The 24295-nt window shown below is 42.1% G+C and overlaps 1 protein-coding gene across 45 annotated transcripts in view; it reads right to left on the bottom strand.

Annotated features, from left to right (window-relative positions):
- Positions 1–195: 195 nt before the first annotated feature.
- Positions 196–24295, bottom strand: part of PPIP5K1 (diphosphoinositol pentakisphosphate kinase 1) — a gene marked incomplete at its 5' end in the record, with an annotated part of 39356 nt that continues 15256 nt past the window's right edge. For 6 of the 45 annotated variants that reach the window (XM_081049299.1, XM_081049259.1, XM_081049270.1 and 3 more), the window contains 8 exons: positions 198–2068; positions 4444–4557; positions 12756–12893; positions 14356–14538; positions 18067–18129; positions 18841–18966; positions 21755–21845; positions 22466–22615. In XM_081049299.1, coding sequence (XP_080905425.1) covers positions 1281–2068; positions 4444–4557; positions 12756–12893; positions 14356–14538; positions 18067–18129; positions 18841–18966; positions 21755–21845; positions 22466–22615 — 1653 coding nt within the window. In that variant the 3' untranslated portion in view covers positions 198–1280. Of the gene's footprint in view, positions 2069–4443; positions 4558–12755; positions 12894–14241; positions 14539–18066; positions 18130–18840; positions 18967–21754; positions 21846–22465; positions 22616–24295 lie in introns of those variants that run through there. The other 39 variants (XM_081049282.1, XM_081049278.1, XM_081049279.1 and 36 more) reach the window with 19 other exon arrangements.

Below are 24295 nucleotides of genomic sequence, written 5' to 3' on the forward strand. Positions count from 1 at the left end.
CTCTCCCCTGCAACACGACTTATTAAAGCAGAGAGGGTGGTGGGCTGTTTACAGTAGGGACCTCCTGGGATGCCTCTAGATTTTCATAGCCTGTTCCTGCTCAACTACAAAGGCTTTTGGCTGGTTCAGATTAATTCAGTCACAGATGGGACTGACTTCGTCATATTCATTCTTGAATTTACGAAGACATCACCACTACCATTCTATTATTTCATATTTATTGAGCACTCATAATGTTCCGCCCCCCCCCCCCACTCCAATGACCACATTACCTCTCCTACCCACCCCCAGATCTTTGGGAAAAGCTTCATAATCACACCTCGCCCTAAAGACACAATAATATAAGTACAAACCTCTTGGGGACGCTGGAGTGTTTGGTCTTTGGCCAGTCTGTCCCTGGCACTACAGAAATATGTGTGTGTACAATCTTTGCACATGTCTGTACAATATCAATCTTTGCTGATTGCTTAAAATAGAACCTGATTTTCTCTACTACAGCATCTCCTAAACCAAAAAGCCCCACAACAAAAGGAGGCCGAGCTTCACAGACTGGCCAAGAACCCCCAGAGCATTTTAAGTAAATACTCTGAAATGTTCACAGCAATCTAATACCTATTTTTCCAGAGCTATTGCCCAAAGGAACAGGGCTGGGGCAGAGGGGGCACTTGGGGATGATATGGAAATACCCATAAGTCCAGTCTAAAGATTAGTGGCCATGATGGATGTTTGGGAAGGGGACTCCTTTTTCCCCCAGACATTTCAGACAGCCGTCTTGGGCCCACCTGAGGAGTGCAAGCAAAGACCAGAGTCCCCCTGAATGCACATATGGTCTAAGGGTACCCGAAGAGATTGTGAGCGTTCCCTCAGAAAAGTGGAGACTCGGAGTCCCCTTTTGCACTTGCTGTTCCCAGATGGTGTCTTCAGCAGTTAAGAGGCATTTCCTTTAACAACCTGGGATTTCCTGGGATGCTCAGAGGAGGCTGGGGAATGATAGACCAGCCCACCCCTTGGAGGAAATCCTATGCAAGTCTAATGGCTTGGTGAGGAGTCAATGACTGCTTTGAGTGTGAAATTGGCCCCTTACCAAGCCCAGCTCTGACACAGGTATGCTTCGTGCCAAGTGGACTGCTTCCTCGGACACCTCTAGTGAGATCCAAGGCCTTACGCTGGCAGGTGAGTTAGCCAACAGAAAAAGTTGCTAGCTCAAATGGCTGGTATAGTGTAACACCACTATGGAAAAGGATTAATCACACGTTGCTGGTGGAAGGGGTGAGTTCTGGTCAGGGGCTGGAGACTGACTCTGAGGGATCACCAGATGGATACTGGGCTTCGGGAACACCCTCTCCGGGCAGCTGGTCAATCACCTCAGGGACCACCCAGGACTGCTGATTAAGCTCCTTAGGGACCTCCTGGAGCTGCACATCACTCTCCTCAGGGAACTCTTGCGATGGTGTATCAACCTCAGGGATGTCCTGAGACAACAGATTGATTGCAGGAGGCTCTGGGGCCAGCCTGCCAACCTCCACAGAGAACTCCGGACATGGCTGGCTGAGCTCCTCAGGGATCTCCTGGTAAAGCTGGCAAGCTTCCTCAGAGACTTTCTGGCACAGTTGGCTGGCTTTCTGGTACGGCTGGCTAACCTGAGGGACCTCCTGGAGTGTCTGGTTAACATCATCATGCGTCTCCTTGCATGGCTGGCTGCTGTCAGGGACCTCCTGGCATGGCTGGCTGGCCTCTTCAGGGATGTCCTGGCACGGCTGGCTAACGTCAGGGACCTGCTGGCATGTCTGGTTGAACTCCTCAGCAACCTCCTGGCATGGCTGGCTGGCCTCCACAGGGGCTTCCTGTGGGGACAGGTTTGGTTCAAAAGACTCTTGTTCCCCTTCTATGGGGAGCACTTGTGCCCCATTCCCAGGGGCCTCCTGGAGCAGCCCAAGGCTTTGACGTTCTTCACTCACAAGTGAACGTAAGGAGGATTGATCACTGAAGCCAAAATGGCAGTTACCATCCTCTGCAGTAGGGGAGGAAGGACCAGCACTGGACACAGTGCTGGAAGGGCCGCTGCTGTCTGTAAAGCAAAGGCAGGAGACTGAGTCAGGCAAGCTGGAACAGTAGGCTCTATATACCTACTTCAGGTGCCAGAATAGATGGCCTATATTCCTCATGTCTTGGGGAAAGATGGTCTGAATTCTAAGTTATGCAGAGACTCCTAAGTTAGCCCAGCTCAGAAACTGTTACTCTGGCCTAATGTACACTACAGGAGTAGAACTCAGGTACATCTAAGACTTTAGGAGCAAGTACTGAGGCCCATTTTACCCAGTTCTTTCACAAATATATCCTTATCCCAATTCCAAATTCCCATGATCCCTCATTCATACTTTCAAGCATATGAACACTTATCCCAGTGGTTCATATTTAGGGTTATATATCAAAATTATGGAAAAATTTTTTAAAACATACAAATTTCCAGGTTCCATCTCCAGAGATTCTAATTCCGTAGGTTTAGGGTAAAGATGTAGGGTGGAGAAGGGGATGAGGGCAACATATTTTGTTGAAACACTCCCAATTAAATTTGGTACATCTTTGGTTACGAATCATTTCTTTAAAGCAATCAACATATTTTTGAGGCAGAGGTAATCATTGTTTATAGCCCAAGATACAACTAAGCAGAAGAATGTAGCAAAACCGTGTGAATCATAACAGTAGAAAGGAAAATGATTTACCCGAAGATGGAGGACCGCCATGGAATTTCTAAATGGCAGCAGTTCTTAATTAACCTTTCTGACCCCTTTGAAACTGTAATGAAAATCATGGACTATCTTCTCAGAAAAATGTACATATGGATATTCACGCTAATCTTTACATATAATTCCTGGGGTTCACAGACTTTATCCTGAAATCCATCCATAGATTTAAAGTTAAGAACCTGTAAGTACTGGAACAATTTTACAGGTTTGTGGATATTATATACATCCAAAACATAAAATCTAATTTCCCAGATCCCAACAGTAGTAAAATGAAGGCCTTACAGTCTTCAATTACACTGTAAGACAATTCCTACCCCAACCTCTCCTTCTTCATTGACCTCTAGTAGGGGACTAATCTACTTTTCCCTTTGTACATATTATATTTATTGATGGTATTATAACTTTATATCCAAAGCACTCTAATATCAACAATTACAGATTCTGGAAATAGAGGACATCTGAATATCTTGTCATCAAAGAAAACCTGGAAAGATGAAAAGCCTGAGTCTGCAAAGGCTCGGTTAGTCACTGAGTTTAAGTTATGCCAGTTATCTCTTTTCTGTAAAGGATCACAGGAGGCATGCCTCAAGCAGGAAAAAAAAAGGAGGAACATGGTTTTGAGACAATAAGGCTTATTCAGGGCAGGGTGACAGACCCTAAAGAAAATGCTTACCAATGAGGCTACACACCTGCTACTAAGATTTCAACAATAAAAAAAGCTGTAAGCTGAATTGTCTCAAGGGTAGAAATAGAGCTAATATTCAGCTAGTAGTCTGATTCAGGCAAATCAAAGAGGTCATACAGAAATATAAGTGGGAGAGGGACAAGACGGGTGTAGAACGCAAAAACAATACAGGACAGAGGTAAAATGGGGCAATGGCAAGATGTGTATAGGATAGTCTGAAATTTAAGGGAAGAATTCTTGACGTCAGCAAGGAAAGTTTCTTCTGCATACACAATGCAAGAATAAGGGCAAAATTTTACAACTGTTTACCCCAATGCTGAAATATGAATCTTTGTTTAAGTCCTATCCAAGTAAAATAATGAACGGCATGTTTGAGTTGTTATTCCTTCGAAGCAGGATGAATACGGAAAGGATGCCCTATCGTTGGTGTCTCTGGGCCCTATCTCCCCTCTGACCACCATTGGTATCTCCTCCTCCCTACAATTACCCTAAGATCTCCTTGTGGCTCCGTTGTTTACACTGTTACCAAGGATAATTAGTGATAGGCTAGAGACTATAAAGAAGAGATGGGAAAAAGTAGCATCTCAGTTTGCACGAACAACTGAGAACAGACAACTTGAGAGAAAAGATACGTAGAAAGCAGTAGCAGGTTCTAGTTTCCTCCTCCTAGCTTTTCTATATATCTAGGTTTCCTCCTAAGTCATCTTTCCTTGAGGAAGCTGTAAAGACCAAATAAGAATCTGAGGAGAATGAAGTCTCCATCCTTTCTTCCTCAAAGGACCCTCTCAACCTCTATCTTTAGGAGCTTCTCCAATGAGATGGAGGGGACATGGAGGACAGAGATGAGGAGACAGTCAACAGGCCCTCCCGTCATCTTGGAAAAGGCAGATGAGACTGCTTCCCTGACTGGTTATTCCTGGTTTTTCCACTGTCTTCTTCTTTTCCCTCATGTGACAGGTCTCACTCACCAATTCCTCCACCCCTTTTGGCAGTTCCAGAAGGATTACTTACACCAAGGGGGCTTCTCAGAGCGCTGCCGGAGTTGTGAAGTCGGTGAATGAAGAGTACGGGGTGGGGAAAACGGGCTATCTGAGGCCTGGTTGCTGTGCATAGAGTCGAAGAGGGCTGGATAGGTGGGGGAGAGAGAGGAAAGAAAAAAAGAAACCTATGAAGAAGAATCCGAGAGCCACAGGTTCTCAACATAAGTCAAACCCAACTTACACTTCCTCAGGTTGAGAAGGAGCATGCTGGGGACTCTTCACACAAATTATTTTCAATATTTTAATCTTTTATTATGAATATTTTCAAATAATATTTTTAAAAAGTTGTTGAAAGACTAGTACAATCAATACCCATACTCTCACCTCCTATATTTAACACGTTAACACATGTCAACATTGTGATATACTTGTTTCATCTATTTCTTCATGCTGAAGTTCTCCGAAACAAATGATAGACATGAAATATTTTTACTTCCAAATGTTTAATACAAGGAATTTTTCCTACCTACCTATATACCATTAATAAACTTAATAAAATTAAAAATCCTAATATCACGTAATACCCAGTCTATGTTCAAATTTCCTCCAATTATTCTCAAAATGTCTTTTAGAGTAAGATCCAAACATGAGCAATGCATTGCATTTTATTATGCCTCCAAAGTCTCTTTTAATCTAGAATAGTGTCCCCCATTTATTTTTTTCAGAGACTTTGGATTTTTTCCAGTCTAATAGGTAGTCTAATTAGTCTAATAGTCTAATTTTCCAGTCTAATAGAGAAACGATATCTTAGCATAGTTTTAATTTGCATATTTCTTATGATCAAGGTTGAGCATCATTTCATATGTATAATGGCCATCTGCATTTCTTTCTTCGTAAACTATTCTTTTTTAAAATCACTTTTGGTGTTTTCCTTATTGATATGTAAGAGCTCTTCATACTTTAGGATGATTAATCCTTTATGTGATATAAATTGCAAAAAAAAAATTTTCTTTGCTTATGATATTGCTATTGGTTTTGCTTGTTTAAAAAACATGTTTATATGTCTTCATTTAGGAATCTTGTCCTATTGTCTCCCAAATTTGAGTTTGAGTCAAAATTAGAAAAAAAGAATTTATCACCACCACCCCTGCTTACTTTTGCTACTTGCATAGTTTAATTTTTTTCAATCGAGGTGAAATCTACATAATATCAAGTTAACCATCTTAAAGTGTATAGTTCTGTGACATTTAGCACACCCACAATGCTGTGCACCACCTAAATTTAGTTCCAAAACATTTCCATCACCCCAAAAGAAAACCTATGTCCATTAAAAAGTCACTCTTCATTCTACTTTACCTCCCCAACCCCTTGAAACCACTAATCTGCTTTCTGTCTCTATTCTGGATATTTTATATAAATGGAATCATACAATATGTAACTTTTTGTGTCAGGCTTCTTTCACTTGGCATGTTTTTGAGGTTCACATCCTAGGGGGTGTGAAGTGGTATCTTGTGGCTTTTGATTTGCATGTGACTACTGAGGGTGAGCATCTTTTCATATGCTTCTTGACTATCTGTATTTCTTTGAGGAAATGTCTATTCAAGTTATTTGCCCATTTTTTAATTGTGTGGTTTGCTTTTTGTTGTTCTGGACCCTTGTCAGATACACGACTTTCTCCCTTTGTGTAGGCTGCCTTTTCGCTTTCTTGTAATGTCCTTTGATGCACAAAAGTTTTTAATTTTGGTAAAGTCTAATTTATCTATTTTCCTCTTTTGTTGTTTGTGTTTTTGGTCTAAGAATCAATTGTCAAATCTAAGGTCATGAAGATTTATCTTAGGTCTTCTAAGAGTTCTATAGTTTTAGCTCTTATATTTAGGTCATTGATCCATTTTGACTTAATTTTTGTATATGGTGTGAAGTAGGGGTCCATCTTCATTCTTTTGCATGTGGCTATCCAGTTGTTCGCACCATTTATCGAAGAGACTATTTCCCCCCATTACATGGTTTTGACACCCTTGTTGAAAATCAAATGGCCATAGATGTGTGGGCTTATTTCTGGATTCTAGATTCTATTCCATTGGTCTATATGTTTATCTTTATGGCAGTATCACACTGTTTTGATTACCGTAGCTTTGTATTAAGTTTTAAAATCAGAAAGCGTGAGTTATTCAACTTTGTTTTTCTTTGTCAAGAATTCTTTTTGCTATTCAGGCCTCTTTGCATTTCCCTATGAACTTGGGAAGGGTCACCTTTTCTACTTTTGCAAAAAAACCTTTTTCCACTTCTGAAAAAAAAAAGTGCACTGGAATTGTGATAGAAATTGCATTTAATCAACAGATCACTTTAGGAAGCATTGCCATCTTAACAATATTATGTCTTCTACATGAACATGGAATGTCTTTCCATTCATTTAGGTCTCCTTTAATTTATTTCAGCAATGTTTAGTAGTTTTCAGTGTACAAGTCTTTAAACTTCTGGGTTAAATTTGTTCCCAGTTATTTTATCCTTTTGGGAGCTATTATAAATGATATTGTTTTCTCAATTTCCTTTTTGTTCATTGTTGGTGTATAGAAACACAATTGATTTTTGTAAGTTTATCTTGTACCTGCAACTCTGCTGAATTTGTTAGTTCTGGTAGTTTGTGGCTTTTTCTTTGCCATTTTCTCTAAATATGAGAACCATGTCCTAACTATTTGCAGAGGACCATGACTATTTGAGGACCTAACTATTTGCAGAGGACCTAACTATTTACAGAGGACCTAACTATTTGCAGAGGACCAAGTTTTACATCTTCCTTTCCAATTTGAATACTTTTATTCCCCTTGCCTAATTGTTCTACCTACGACTTCCAGTACAATGTTGAATTGCAGTAGTGAAAATAGGCATCCTTGTCTTATTCCTGATCTTGGAGGGAAAAATTTCAGTCTTTCACCATTGAGTATGTTGTGTTCTATGGGTTGTTTGTAAATGCCCTTTATCATGTTAAAGAAGTTCCCTTCTATTCCTACTTTGCTGAGTGCTTTTATCGGGAAAGGGTGTTGGATTTTGCCAAATGCTTTTCTGCATCAATTGTGTTTTTTCTCCTTTGTTCTATTAATGTAAAACATTAATAGAATACTGACTGATTTTCACATGTTGAATCACCCTTGCTTTCCGGAAGTAAATCTCATTTAGGCATGGGGTATAATTCTTTTAATGTGCTGTTGGATTTGGTTTGTTAGTATTTTGTTGAGAATTTTTGCCTCTATATTCATAAGCGGTATTGGTCTATAGTTGTCTTATGCTGTCTTTGTCTGGCTTTGGTATCAGGGAAATGCTGACTTCATAAAAACGTTTCCTTCTCTAAATTTTGGAAGAGTGTGAGAAGAATTGAGGTAAACTCTTAAATGTTTGGTAGAATTCACCAGTGAGGTCATCTTATCCTGGACTTTTCTTTGTTGTGAGGTTTTTGCTACTGATACCATTTTTTCCTTTGTTATAGGTATGTTCAGATTTTCCAATTCTTCTTGCATCAGTTTTGTAGTTTGTATGTTTCTAGGAATTTGTCCATTTCAATTATGTAGGTTATCTAATTTATTGGTGTACAATTGTTCAAAATACTCTCATGATCCTTTTTATTTCTGTAAGGTCAGTAGTAATATACCTGCTTTTATCCCTGATTTTAATTATTTGCATCATCTCTCTCTTTTTCTTAGTCAGTCTAGCTAAAAGTTTGTCAATTTAATGATTCCCCCCCACCCCCCGCCAAAGAACCAACTTTTGGTTTTGTTGATTCTTCCTATTGTTTTTCTATATTTCCTTTATCTCTATCCTAATCTTTATTATTTCTCTCATTCTGCTAGTTTTGGGTTTAGTTTGCTCTGCTTTCTTCAGTTCCTTAATGTATAAAGTTAGGTTTTTGATTTAAGATTCTTCTTTTTTAAATGTAGGTGTTTACAGTTATAAATTCTCTCTTAGCACTGATTTTGCTGCATCCCATAATTTCCGGTATGTGGCATTTTCATTTTAATTCATCTTAAAGTATATTCTAATTTCCCTTGTAATGGATCTTTGACCCATAGATTGTTTAACATAAAGACTATGTTGTTTAATTTCCACTTTATTTGTCAATTTTCCAGTTTTCTTTCTATTATTGATTTCTAGCATCATTTCATTGTGGATGGAGACAATATTTTGTATGATTTCAATCTTTCAAAATTTATTTATACTTCTTTTGTGGCCTGACAAATGGTCTATCATGGAGAATATTCCATGCACACTTAAGAAGAATCTGTATTTTGCTGTTGGGTGGAATGTTCTATATATGTTTGCTAGGTTTAGTTAGCTTCTAGTGCTGTTCAAGTTCTGTTTCTTTACTGATCTTCTGTCTAGTTGTTCTATCCATTATTAAAAGTGGGGTATTGAAGTCTTCAACTATTATTAATGAATTGTCTACTTCCTTCAATTCTGCTACTGTTTGCTTCATATATATTTGGGGCTCTGTTGTTTGGTGAGTATAAGTTTATACTTGTTATATCTTCTTTTTTTTTTTTTTATTGGGGAAGCGGAACAGGACTTTATTATTGGGGAACAGTGTGTACTTCCAGGACTTTTTTCCAAGTCAAGTTGTTGTCCTTTCAATCTTAGTTGTGGAGGGTGCTGTTCAGCTTCAAGTTGTTGTCCTTTCAGTCTTAGTTGTGGAGGGTGCAGCTCAGCTCCAGATCCAGTTGCTGTTTCTAGTTGCAGGGGGCACGGCCCACCATCCCTTGCGGGACTCGAGGAATTGAACTGGCAACCTTGTGGTTGACAGCCTGCACTCCAATCAACTGAGCCATTCGGGAGCTCAGCGGCAGCTCAGCTCAAGGTGCCATGTTCAATCTTTGTTGCAGGGGGCGCTGCCCACCATCCTTTGTGGGACTCGAGGAATTGAACCGACAACCTTGTGGTTGAGAACCCACTGGCCCATGTGGGAATTGAACCGGCAGCCTTTGGAGTTAGGAGCATGGAGCTCTAACCGCCTGAGCCACCGGGCCAGCCCCCTTTGTTATATCTTCTTGATGAATTGACCTTTTATCTTTGTCTTGTAAAAATTTTTAAAGACAATTTTGTCTTTACCTCAGCACTTCTTTGGTTACTATTTGCATGGAACATATTTTTCTATCTTTTCACTTTCAACCTACTTGTGTCTTTGGATCTAAAGTGAGTCTCCTGTAGACAGCATATAGTTAGATAATTTTTTTAAAAAATCCATTCTGCCAATCCCTGCCTTTTGTTTGGAGAGCTTTATTCATTTACATTTAAAATAACTACCGATCAGGAAGGGGTTACTACTGCCATTACACTATTTATTTTCTGAATGTCATATACCTTTTTTGTTCCTCATTTCCTCCATTACTGCCATCTGTTGTGTTTAACTGATTTTTTTATAGTGAACTATTTTTATTCCTTTCTTTTTTTTTTTCTATATATGTTTTAGATACTTTTTTAGTGGTTACTATGGGAATTACAATTAGTATATGTGCTGCCAAAGCGAGCACTGGGAATTACAATTAACATCCTAAATTTATAACAAGCTTGTTTGAATGGATAGCTTCAGTAACATGTAAAAACTCTGCTCCTATAAAGCTCAGTCCCTACTTTATGTTGTTATTGTCACAAATTATATCTTTATACATTGTGTGCCCATTAACACAGACTTACAATTGTTTTATTTATTTGTGTGCTAATTCATATATCAAAAAAAGAGGAGCTACAAATAAAAAAATACTATAATGCTGGCTTTTATATTTACCAATGTAGTTACCTTTACCAGAGTTCTTAATTTTTTTGGTACGGCTTCAAGCTACTGTCTAGTGTCCTTTTATTTCAGCCTAAAAGTCTCCTTTTAGCATTTCCTATAGGGCAGGTCTACTAGTGGCAAACTCCCTCAGCTTTTGTTTATCTGGGAATCTCTTAATTTTGCCTTCATTTTTGAAGAATTTTGCCAGATATAGAATACTTTGTTGATAGTTTTTTTCTTCTAGCACTTTGGCCTCTCTGGCCTCTATGGTTTCTGATGAGAAACTGGTTGTTAATCTTATTAAAGAGCACTTCTCTGTGACAAGTTGCTTTTTTATTGCTACTTTCAAGGTTTTCTCTGTCTTTTGACAATTTGATTATAATGTGTCCCACTGTAAAGCTCTTTGCATTTATCTTTCAACTATTTGGATGTATAAATTAGATTTGTGTCTATCAAATTTGAGAAGTTTTCAGACATTATTTCTTCAATTTTTTTTCCTACCTATCTCTTCTCCTTCTGGGACTCCCATTATGCATATGTTGGTATATTTCACGGTGCCCCACAAATCTCTTTGGCTTTGTTCATTTTTCTTCATTCTTTTTTCTTTCTCCTCTTCAACTGGATATTTTTAAACTGGCCTACCTTTAAGTTCTTTCTTCTGGCTGCTCAAATCTAAGAAATCCTCTAGGAAATTTTTCATGTCTGTTATTATACTTTTCAGCCCCAGAATTTCTGTTTGGTTCCTTTTTATATTTTCTAGCTCTTTAATGATATTCTCTATTTGCTGAGACAGTCTCCTGATTTCTTGCAGTTCTTTGTCCCTGGTTTCCTTTCCTGATTTAAAATCTTTGTCTCGTTAATCTAATGTCTGTGTTTCCTCAAAGAGCATTTCTGTTAATTTCATCTGTGAATGGACCACACTGTCTTGTTTTTTTGCATATTTTATAATTTTTTTGTTGAAAACTGGATATTTTGAGTATTATAATGTGTTAACTCTGAAAAACAGATTACTCCTCCTCCTTGGGGTTTGTTTTTATTGTTTGCCGTGGTCTGTAGCTGTTTGTTTAGTGATTTTTCCAGACTATTTTTGTGAAGTCTATTTTGTCATGTGTGGTCTCTGAAGTCTCCGTTCCTTTAGCTTATGTTCAGCTAGTATGTTGACAAGGATTTCCTTGAATGTGCCAGGAACAAGAAAAGTAGGATGGGAAGAAGGGAAAGAAGTAGGAGGGAGGGGAGAGAAAAGGAGCTCTCTCAGTCTTTGCAGATTGTTTTTATGTTGAGGTACTCCTTCAACACTTAGCCAGACAGTTTACAATGCCCCCTTAGCCTTCTCTCCCCGCTTGTGCTGAGTCTAGAGTTCAGCCAGAGGTGAAAGGTTAGGGTATTCTCATGTCTTTTGTGTTCTTGTGTCCTTCCTTAGGCATGTGCATGGCTTTCTAATTCCCAATATGTGTGGGTGCTTTTGAATGCCCTAATTTCCTAAAGAAACTCTCTCCTGGTTTCCCTCCCAGGCTTTCAGTATATCTATTGTTTACCGCAACTATAATGTTTTGCCCCAGATAGCGTGTTGTTCATTTGCCTTACAATATTTTCAAGAAATACCCTCTGCATAGTCACTTTTCTGACCTGAGTGAGTTCCAAGTTAGGTGAAACAAAGGTAAGCACCTTATGTCAGTCCTTCAGGTAGCCCACAGACAAGTTAGAATAGACAAACACAGTTCTTTGAGCATAGGTCTGTTCTACTCCCTCTGGAACCAGGGACCAGGGTCCCACACTAAGAACATGGGTTACCATCTTCAAGACTGCTGCCAAGGTGGGGAGAGGTGTAAGAGAAGGCCAAGTAAAAATACTGGAAAGCTTCCTGCCATTTTTAGGTTACCTCTTTCTTGATTCAGAATTTTCCTGGTTGCTGCAAATCTTTGACTATTTTCCAGAGTTCTGACAGCTTTTGCTTGATTTTTGGGGTGTTTCTGTGGAAGGACAAGCCCTTGGAGCTACGTACTGCATAGTTTAACTTTTACATTTAGATCTGTGATCTACATGGAGTTTATCCTGGCATATAGCATAAAGTATGGATTCAATTTTCGTCAAATGACTATTCAGTTGTCCCAACTCCATTTATTAAAAAGTCTATCTTTCCTGCAGTATTTTGAAATGCTAACTTCATCTATTTCTAGATTTTCTATTTTGTTTGATTGATCTCTATCTAGTCATGTATCAATACTATACTGCGGTTATCATAGAATATTTTAAAATCTGGTAGGACTGGTACCCCTTCATTGCTTTTCTTTCCCAGGTTTTCTTGGCTATTGTTGCTTGTTTATTTTTCAATGAGATCTTCAGAATCAATTTGTTTCACTTTAGTAAAACAGCAGAATTTTTACTGGGATCACACTAAATTTATAAATTAACTTGAGAGGGAGTGATATTTCTATGATTTTGAGTTGGTCTCTGCAATTTAAAAATTTTCAAGTCTACTTCTGTGTATTTTTGGAGTCCCTATCTTTTTAATTTATTACTCATGTTCTAGGAAGCATGGGAGTGGGGGCAGAGATAGGGGTACAAGATAAGCGTATTCTCCATACCTGCAGATACCTGTGCTTGAGCATCAGTATGGCGCTGGCAGACATTACTCAAGAATTCACTCACTTGACGCAGGGAAAGGGCATTATGCAGTGTTTCCAGGGGGTAGATGGTAGGCACCATGGAGCACCCTTCAAATCCTGTTAGAAAAGAGATGGGTAAAGTCAATATTATTCCTGCCAAATATACCCCAACTGGCCAAGGAAGCATAGAGAGTCCCTGAAAGCCATCAGGAGAGTCCGTGGCTTCTGGAGTGTGGGGTATCCAAGATTCTCAGGAAAGGGAACTCTTTAGAGCCCCAACAGGAGTCTATTTCTGTCACCTCCAGATTTCCTAAAATGTCTACCTGGTAAGCCCTCCAGGTGAATCAAATCACCTCTCATCCTACCTATGGAGAGCCTGCAATGTCCCATGGAAAAATCAACAGAATCCCAATAGGGATCTACATTGCTCTTGCACTTTCTGGGGGAATAAAACAAAGGTCCAGAGGTAAGGGGTGAAATTGTAGGTCTAAATGAAGTAGGGATGTCATGGAGCTTGGAAGAAATAGCAGACTTCAGGGATCATGTACAAGAGGACCGGATTAAGGAGGAGGGCATGGGATAGGAGAGGGGGTTCATGCAGATTTAAGATATAGGTAGAAAGGCTAGAATATTTGGAAGCAAGCTGGAGGGCATGCAATACATATGGAGCTCAGCCCAGGAAAATCACATGCATGAACAGGCTGGAGAATGGAAGTTCTTTCTTGGTCATTTCCATCACATCAAAGGCTCTCCCTTCTGCTCTCACTGGAAGACCCCAGACTTGTTAGGATTTCTCTATTCCATCAGGAAAATGAGGCAAACCCCCTAGAAAAATGAATAAATACTGGTTCTCTGCTCTGAACCTAACAATTCCAGTATAGGTCCACCACTCTGGGTAAGGTGAAGGGTAAACCTAAATGTGTAACCCAATCCCAGAGCCTGTTGATGAAAAAAAATGTCCCCATTGGAGGATCAAGAAGCACACATCCCAACCACTTTTTCAGTCCCCAATCTTTCCTATGCCTCCTCTACATTTCCTTAAAGGGACTTAGGGTAGGCAGGACAGCAATATCTGTGCAAGACATAGCCTCCTGTTCACCAATGACTAAAACCTCAAGAGAATTATACCTGACCTTCTTGTAACCTCTGGCCCTTGTTTGCTTTATGGATTCAACTGGGACCTCTCTGTTTCAGTTTCCCCCTGTACTCTAGGCGCAGGAGGGCAAGAGAGGTACAGTCTCTAGCTCTTGCGAGTGGCTAGAAACATGCTTGGATATGAATATGGTGGTAGCAGAGGGTTATAAAGACAAGAACAGATTCCAGGGCAAAAGACTACTCCTGTGCTGAATAGAATTGGGAACAGGTAACATTAGGAAGCAGTGAGGAAGGATGAGCAGCCAATGCTACAGCTATCAGGCAGTCTGATCCCAATCCCATCCAAGCAACTAAATGCAAGTCACGTAACCTTAGGGTAAATAGGAGAAAAGAACAGGTTGGCTCTCCTGCCAGAAGTGCAATAAGCAAAGCAGTCAGTCCCAGCCAGGGTAGTGGCAGCAGCCAGCTTGGTGGCAGGGGGTACCGTAGAGGCACTCGGGGTCATCCTGGCCTGAGCGCAGCCAGTTCCGGAAGAGGCGCAGGTGGTAGGAGCACTGGTGCAGGTGATGCGCCAGCGTGGCATCCAAGGAGACTGGCCGGCCCCCTGGGCAGTCAGAGGAAAAACTGCGCAGCAACCGGACCACAGGGTGCTGGTCATCCAGCAGCTCTGGAGGGGGTGGGGTTACCACAACAGGAAGCACAAAGATAAAGAAAGAGAAGAGGGAGAGACAATGAGGGGGGCACTGACTGGCACAAGCATTACTGGGAAATGGAGCCACTCAGCTCCAAGGTGAGCTAAGAGAGAAGCAGAGATGGTCGGAGCCACGGGGCATCTCTTGCAGGGAAGAAGAGTATTGGTGTCACGCAGTGAATCTAAAAGAAGGGGCTAGTGAGACCTCATCGTACAGCAAGGCCCTCCCCTTTCTTACTGAGCATAATTCAGTCAGTGCTTGCAGACAGAAGTCACATCATTCTGAACAGGGGTGAGCTGGCAGTTCCGTGGCTTGAGAAACTTGACTAGAGCTCCAGTATCCCTGATTGTTCTTAGACAAACTCTAGTTAGGGCCTGCTTCTCAGACAAAGGTGTTTATGAGGCTGAGATAGAGATAAAAAGATTCACAGTTACTCAGAGAAGAAGATCAAGGATGATACAGGATATCAAGATAAAGCATGAAGCTAAAAACGCTCCAAAGGCTCGGGCCAGGCCCTCTGGACCAGACTCTAAGATAGCCACAGATAGGGTGTTAGGCAGCTGGCATGGGAGATTGGCAGGAAACTAGGTGTAAGAGTCTTTTCAGACAGAGCATGTAAAAAATGGAATAAAAATGTAAAAATGCCATTACTCTTGTTAAAATATACAGATTCAAAAAAATGTATGCATAAATCTCAGGACTTGGGAGACACTGTATCACTTACAGAAGACAAAAGTTATATAATTTTATATTTTCTTCCCACTGCTGGTGAGTCCAACTGCCTTTTGTTCAGCTGGTGAGTAGAAAAGCTTAAATCCTGATCCACATATTCTATTAGTTGATTGGAAAACTTTGTGGATATATCCAATTCAGTTGCAAAAGATTGAAGACAGTGAAAGGCATGTGGAAGGGGGTGTAAGAAGAACAGTAGGGAAAAGATCTTGGGGACTAGATATGGGTCTTAAGACCTGATGACAGGATGTTGGCATAAAGAAGGTAGGATCAAGGTAGCTGAGGATGATTGCTCAGGACTCCCAGACCAGAACTGGTTCCATAGGGTGGTCCCAAGAGACCAGGATTTCCAGAGACCTTATTTTAAATGTCAGGAGAGGTTTCAGCTCTACCCAAGTACTAACTATACCAAATGTCAGACAGTTGTGTGGGTCCCTAAAGATAATGGGCTTGGCAAATCCAATGGGCACACTCTGACATTCTGGACAAGGGTGAGCCACAGTTTCTTTCCACTATGTTAGTTTACTTTGGTGAGCTCAGCATGCAGTTTAGTAATGGGCCATATTTGTATACTTGAGGTAGTCACAGGGTGTGACAGAAGTTTGTCAGGAGTAGAGGCAGTGATGGGCTGAGAGATGCTCTCCCATCAAAGCAAGGAGGCAGCATTGCCTTGCTTCCTTTCCAAAGCCAGGTCATTTTGCCAGCTGCTATTTCAAAGCCAGACATCATGGCAAGGAGATGGTGATGCTAGGATGGTAGGTTGGCACATTGTTGTGACTCATCTGCCACAAGCAATTGCAGGCAGCACATCCACTGTGTAATTGCTGGGTCAGTCAAGTAAGATTTGGCCATGGGGTAGAGCCCTCCTATTGTCCTGATGGCCCAATTAAATCTAGATTGTCTTCAGCAAGAGACGTAATAGCTCCAAATTCATCCTGTTGCCAATAGGCAGATCCCCAATTCTGGCTTCTCAAGCACTATAGCCTCCAAGCTTAAGTACAAGAAGAACAAAGGCGAGAAGACCCATGAGGAAGTTTGCAGGGTGTTGGTAAAAACCTTGAATTTGCTCTCCTACACTATACCTGAATTATCCAGGTCTTTGTCCCTCACCTCCTTTTGGTAGAATTAATTATTCTTGTCTTCAACTGGTGAGGCGACTCACCAAGGCTTCAGGGAATTAGATATACAGATTTGAGGATCTGCTTTGTGAATTTGGATCTTTTCTCCTCGAGCTTAAGAACTAGGAGATCTATGTTCTTCACTCAGATTTCAAGGGCCCAGGTTCCTGGTGCTATAGTCTATACCCTGAGTAACATGTCTCCTAAGCGCCAGTCCCAGGCTGTGGGGTTGGGGTTGGTGCATGAGGTTCTACTCTGGAGATGACTGTGGCACATGAAGGCCAGAAGAGCTGGAAGCTAAATGTGTACGTACAACCTTGCCACTCTGAAAGGGGAGCTCCTGTCACAGGCACAAAATGGGAGCTGGGGTGGGGTAGGGGATATAAACTAAGCAAGTACAAGCTAGGCAACCTAGGGAGATTTCAGCAGTGCCTAGTGGAGATGTCTGGTCTCACAGGGCTGAAATCTAGCAGCTGCCACTGGCTGAGGAACAGAGCATCAGCACCCGGAGGTTTTTCCAGCCAACATGCCAGGCTAACTTTACTTCCCTCGGGGGGTCTCAGCTCTTGGACAGAAGAAAACTGTATCTAACGAAACTGGATTTATCTTGAAGACAAGATACAATGCACAGAGAAACCAAAGACATGAAGGATAAAACAGCAAGTAAGCCCTGGGTTCCCTGCCACACCCTATAAAGAGACCCTAGCCCTTCTGTTTTGGGTTTACATGGATCTCTAAACACTCCCACTTTAGGGTAGGCAGACCCAGTTCTTCAACATTCTCAAAAATTATTCATTCCTTAGCTCCCCTAGATTCCCAAGAGACATCTCAACTCTTCACTTCAAGCTTCTCTGAGACAGCAATGCCATCAGTTAGCTGGGGCTACATAGAAACCACATGCAAAAACTAGAGGTACGATTATTTTTCCTTTACCTTCTACTTCCTATACCTATCTTTCTTTTATCCCAGATCAATCTGGGCTGCTGTTTTCTATGCTAGGCCCTACGTTAGTAATAACACAAAGCAGATGTCAGGGGCACAAGAGCCACACCAAGTACACATAATGGTAGGAGAGAGGAATATGGAGATGGGCAACTATATACTCAAGACCAGTGTCCTTATGGGTAGGCTCGGGAGCTGGGAACTGCAGCATTGCTCCAGTGGGAAATAAACTAGTCATCCGCTCCAACAAGAGTTGGAGAAAAAACAGGGAGATCAAAGTTATGTAAGTTGAGGAGCAGTGGGGAAAAAAGGAAGAAATGGGTATAACATAGGAAATACCATTCTCTTCCCAAGAAGGGGAACCATTACCATGTTTATACAAAGCCCAGTAGTCATGTGATAGGAAAGGATTGAGGTTTCATTAATGTTTTGGTGATGATGCCGAAAAAAAGTGACACAATGGTAACGATGGTAACTATGGAAGTAATACCCTTAGTTGCCACAGGGATAGGGCAGCCAGGCTGCAGCCAGGGCTCAGGTTTGTCACACAAGAATATATCCCAAGGAGGACACTTAGTGAGTGGTTCATTCAGAGACAGCAGGGTGTTAACACAGTGGAAGGAGAGGCAAAGTCAGTGTCAGAACTCAGAGGTTAAGTGTCTGGAGGTGACATGGTGAGGATGAATGATGTTGAGTCAGAAGCAAACGTACCGTTAGTCGGATGCTTTGCAAATGACACAGAAAATCGTTTTACGGCCGGGACAAACAAGAACTCTGGGGAGAAAAGACATCATGGGGATTATACCCACCGCTGCCCCCACCCTCTGGTCTGGAATTTGCCAGCAGTATATTCTGTTCTTTACAGTTAGTATATGACCTGCTCCCACCCCCACCCTGAGATTCCTGACTACCACATTTCAGTCTTTTCCTTTGGTATAATCTCTTCTTAGGAATCCACATGTCATCTCTACCACAATACAGCCCCACAAACAAAACTAATTTCACCACCACATCCTCTTCCTGATCATTTGGAAATACAATCTTTGTAGAAACGTTCACCCCTTCCCCCAATCGCTTTCTGTATCTTCTTTCCTGCTTTGGCTGAGCCACTTCCCCATCCCTGATTTCCTAGATTTTAATGAGGCTCCACTGCATTCTTCCTGACCATGGATCATCCTCCTTGGTCCTTAGCCCTACAGCTCAGAATCCAGGAAAGAATACGAAGGTGGAGTATATTGATGCAGCAGGGCTGTATGTGGGAGATTATGAAGGGATAAGCATAAATAAGTAGTATTTGTATGGTGAGAGGGAATGCAAATGGAGGGGTGGATGGGGTTTTCGTTCCTTCTCCCCTCTATAATTGATGAAGAAAACTTGTTGTAAGACCAATGTCAGTGCCATCTTAAGCATGAATAGTTCTTGAGCTGTGTCCTTGCTGGGGGACAAATGAAGAAAAGAGTTGCCCCCCAAAGCCCACCCACATACCATCTCGATGCTTCAGACTGGCAGGTGGTAGCTTTTTGCCATGGCTGCGGGCGTAGTCCTGAAGATTCGGGGCGCTGGACGAGCCCCCCAGCACTGTGGTGCTGAACAGCCCTGTGCACTGTGAGCCTGCAAGGCCGGGAGTGCATTAGTAGCCACGCAAAGCTGCCATTAGCACAGAAGTACGTATGACTACACATGAAAATACACACACACTCACACACACACACACACATACACACACACAGCGCCATTCAGAGCCACCATCATGTGGCCACTATAAATAACCACAAACAGCTTTCACTACTGTTCATAACTACACTGGGCAAGCAAAGTGGGTATTCTCCTGAAGATCCACATGGCAGGTACAAAAGGCCACTACAAATGCAGGGTTAGTGATATTAGGGGACTCAAAGCTACTGAAAGGGATAGATTAAGCTCTCCACATGGCTCTAGGAATGCTGAAAGAACAGCTGATCCCTCTAGATCTCCCTAGATTTGATGCCGTGCTCCTTACCCTAGATACAGGGTTTGAAGAACCCAGAAATCTAGTCCCTTGTAGGTTTAAAAGGAAAGAACTTTGAATGAAGCTAGAGATTAGTTTTAGGTTTTGAGTGCTCAGCTCAAATCCCAAGTTCTCAGAAGTTCCAATTCTTCCCAGGTTTTTCACCCAACACTCCCTCCCTTATCTTCCTTCAGGCTTTTTTTTTACCTTTCCTAAGAAAGAAAGTATGAGACTCACTGAATTTTTAAACCTGGAAGTGACTCTAAAAAAAGGGATCTCATTTGCTCAAGGTCATACAGTTTGTTAGGAGCTGAACTGGACTAGAATCCAGGTCTCCCGATTCTGAGGACCAACTGTGTTCACTTAGAAAAGAAATAATTACATTTTCGCCAAGAAGAAATAGGTTGTTGTTTCTGAAGGGAAGATGGACACAAATTAAAAGGCATGTGAAGAGTCAGGTGATTATATATAAAGCATACCTACTATGTGCTGAGCACCCTACTAAGGAGGAGGACCTGGTGAGCAGGAAACAACAAAAAAGACATGTATGTTTCTGCTCTCAAAAGTTTGTTTTGTAAGCTCTATGCTCAAAGCCAGATGCCCACACACATACGTTCAAAGAAAGCAAAGAGAACTCTATGGCCAATCAGAGGAGTAGACAAAACGCGAAAAATCTCTGAAGCAAATAAATCAAGCCAGTCACTGACACAAACATCTGATTAAGAGTACTCCTGTCTCCTACTATAGCCCATGAGGACAGAGAGGGAAGGAAGAAACAAGCCTGCCCCACACGTTTGTGGGATTTGCCTCTCTACTTCCAAATCCATCTTAGCCAAGACCCTGGGTTTGGTTTGGGAACTTAACCTTCACAGGGGAGATGAATAAAGTGGAGAGGAGGTCAGTTTCCTTTGAGCCCAAAAGAAGGTTTCAGGGGTCCCAGCATTTCAGGGTCACCACAGAAATCAAGAAGCTCAGATAGATGGCTGATAATCTCCACCCTGGAATTTAGGACTGCTCACCTATGCAGTAGCTTCTACCTTTCATGCTCACACAGGCTCTAGAATGGGGTTTCAGAGAGTAATAAGGATTGCTAAATATGTCTGTTTTTCTTCAGAGAAGCTGAAACTAGCTGGCTGTATCCCAGACCACCTCAAGCTTTGCTCCACATTTACTTCCTGCACTAAACAATTTTCTGGTGGCATCCTGCTAATCTGCCCTGCCCAGTCCTCAGACCATCTCAGAGGGTGGTCTCCACCTTACCACCACCATCTGTCAACCACATGTCCATACCTCTGCCTTGTTCTGGACAGCACTTCACTTCACTGGGCCAGACACAGGTATCCTCTTTTCCAGATTACCTGAAACCTATCCTTTACTGGGACTTCTGGGACGAGAAGTCCGTATCGCATGTCATTTATTCTTTATGTCCCAAACCATCTACTTCATTTTGGGGATTAGAAGGCAACCTACTCCCATAAAATTAGCCTGGAAAGTTACCAAAACCTTCCTCCTTTTTCTGGTCCAAATGCTGACCATGTGGGGGCCAAGAAATTGGGTGCCAAGGACAAAGGTAACAGAAAAATGAAAAGAGCTACATGGAAAGACTAATAGGACAAGATAGAAAGAGCCAGGGGACCAAGTCCAGACCCCACACAATTGTCCCTAACTGCCAGTTCTAGTTCATGGCTCACAAGGCACTGTGTTCAAAGATAGCCCCTCCCAAGGTCCACTCCCCACTCCCAAAAAATACAATACCCTCTGAGGCTTGGTCCTTCCTGCAGTCTGTGTTCTTAGGAAAGGTTGAATGATGTTCTCCACCCCTCTCCAGGAATCAAAAAAATCAAGAGACATTCCCTCAAAGTCCTGAGAGAAGCCTCTGCCACTATACCAGTCTCAGATTTGTCCCTCAATTTTTAGGAAGGAAGGAAAAAAAATTACAGGATTAGGAAAGGATGAAGGGAAGGGCATGGAAGTAGGAGGGGCCAGAGCAGGGATGTACTAAACACAGGTCTTAGAGAAAAACATAGCACAATTCTCCAAATGAGGAATATGACACTTATGGGGGGTTACCTCTATTTATAGCTCTGTCTCTGATAACTCTGAAGATTCAGAGACTCCATGGCCACTTAAGGTCTGGGCTAAACTGGAGGGACAGATAAGGAATGAGAGGGGAAACCAGAAAAAAGCTCTTCAGTCAGAGGAATGGGGGTTGGTATAGAAAACACCTTCCTGGAATGGAAACAGTCGTGTCGGACCAAAGTTCACACCTAAACATGGCTTCTCCCAATTCATCCTCCCTAGCCCCACCTGACAATTCCACTGACTTCATGACCCCAATTCCCACAATACAATTCTGAAAAACAGACAGACACCCCTTCCCAACAACAGGTGAGAGACGCTGGAAAACCATACCTAGGCCACTCTGCTTTATCTCTGTCGGTGGCCGTGAAGATGAAAAGAGCCGGTAGCCACCAGGCCTAGAGGATGAAGTCTCAGAAAGCACCTGGGGAAAAAGGACTCTATGTTACCATTTTGCCACTTTAGCACAGCAGTCTAAAACCCAGGTCCTGAATTCCTGCCCCTACAAAAGCCAAGCAATGTCAGAAAGTTTGGAAAAACCAAAGGATTTTTATGGGGATAGAAGAAAAGGGAATGAAAAGTATACTTTGCAAAGGGAATTGTCTGGGGAATTCTATACTAGAAGGCACTTCTATTTCCAATATGGCTGTCCTCACAGCCCTCCCATCCCAAATCTGAGAAATCATTATTCAACCATTCTTGGGTCTCAGCAGAGCAGGGTTCCTTAATCTTATCAATCCCTCCACAGGTCTCAGAAAGCCAATCACAATAGCTCAGCCACAATAAGAAGTAAAATCTGGCCACCCTCTCTTCTTTCTGTGGGACAGCTGTTGGCTATGGCAACCATACTCAGTTTCTTACTTGAACCAAGAAGCCCTCCCCACCACTCCTGGAGACATGAAACAGATATATAAAAGGCCCGTAAGGGTCCAATCATACAACCCCCAACATACATACACCCCCTTCCTAAACAGCGTTCTGAGTCCCTAAGTCCCAAAAGGTAAAGACAGAGGCAAAAAAGGAAGACGAGGTAGGGAGGGACACCTGTGTGCAGGACGCCAGGTGAGTGGTGGACACAGCCCGGGGCTGTAGGCCGATGGCTGGGGAAGGCCGGGGGAGGTCTCCTGACCTCCGGCGGCGCCGTCCCCGCAAGGGAATCAGGTCCAGGTTCCCCGTGCACTGCATGTTCATGACCTGCAATCAGACCGGTGGTGGTGGGGAGAAGCCGGTCACGGCTCCTTTAATCCCCAGGCTCCCGAAAGCCCCAGTGCCCATTGGGAAGACCTAATTACAGGTCTGGAGAAAATGAATGCCTAGGGCCCAGCTGCTATGAAGGTCACAGGTTTTGTATTCTAAAACAGTCCAAAAATATGAGATGACAAGAGGAGAAGGATGGGAGGAAGGGTTGTAGGTGACAGGGATATGACTGCCAATGTTCTATATGCCTATACATATAGAACAAGGAGAGTAAATACTAATATTAAAAGGCTGTGTGACCAAGGAGCAGAAAGAAGATTTTCTTGCAAATCTAAGGGGCACATCTTGGGCAACCATCATCCTGGACGAGCCACAGTATAAGCAGCATTAGTGACTGAAAGGAAGGAAGGTGGTGCTAACAGAAAGCTTCCTGTCGGCCTGAAAGAAAGGAGTCGATCTCATCAAGCCTGAGAGACGATACAGAGAGCTCTGCCTTTCCTATATCTCTTGACTGCTTAAATGAGAAGAAAAAAGGGGGTCAAGCACAACAGTGCCAGAGAGACTGGCAGACTACATGATTGGGGGAGACATTTGGACGTGGGGAGCAGTTTACTGATGGAAGGTCATGTCATTCTGTCCGTTTGATCTATTCATGTGAGTTGGAACGGTGCTAGTGTGCTGTGGATGTGCTAAGCTAACTTACACCTCAGAGAGAAAATGATGCACACCCTTGAAAGAGACAGTATTCACAACTTCAAATCCACTTGAAAATCATCAAGAAGAAAAGGATGAGTCTAAAAAGAGACTATGGTTTGTCTTCTCAGGTTTCTCCAAAATTTTAACTGTGACTCTCTGGCTGAACCTACGTAAGCTAGTTATAGATTCTCCTGAGATATTCCTAAAATGAGAAGACCAATTCCTTTAAGATACAGCTGGCACAGAGCCATGTGAACAGATTCATCTGTCAAAGCAAGATCCAAATGAGTCCCTGAGACTGTGATAAATCATGGAGTCAAAAAGAGTAACATTGGGCCAAAGAGGGAAACAATCTTTCCAGGAAAAAAGACCAACACAAAATCCCCAGGACAGTCAGTTACGTGGACACAATGTGACATTTACAACAGTCCCTTCCTCTTGCTAGAGAACTAGAACCAGGACTAGAGACACACTCCAAGAATAGCAGAATGTAGGCCCAGGCCGATAAACCTGCTCATCAGATAGACTTTCAGACTTGATTCCCTTCCAGGATGAGAGTATAGATAACTCTAAAGGAATTAAACGAAAGTACCACATATTTGCTCCTCCTGTCTGAGCTATAATTTTTATAAGGCAACAGAGATGGAGAGGGCCTGGCCTTTAGTATCAATCGTATTATTATTATAGCTACTGTTCACTGAGCATCTATAGGGTGGATATTACTTGTATTTTATAGATGAAAAAATTGAGGCTTGGAGAAGTTACCTGTCCGAGGTCACACAGCTTCTAAGTATCAGACTGGGATTTTAGCCCAGAGTACATGCTGTTTCTACTATATTTCCTTTTAAAGAACTGCCTTTTCAAATTCATCCAGAGGCCTCCTCCTCAATCTCATCTCTTACAATCCTTATCTCTCAGGCACCTCTCACTGGCATCTCTTTAATCTCAGAAGTAGCAACCACCTTAAAGGAGTTTTATTGT

Source organism: Rhinolophus hipposideros (assembly GCF_964194185.1).
Source record: "Rhinolophus hipposideros genome assembly, chromosome: 5".
Taxonomy (NCBI): Eukaryota; Metazoa; Chordata; class Mammalia; order Chiroptera; family Rhinolophidae; genus Rhinolophus; species Rhinolophus hipposideros.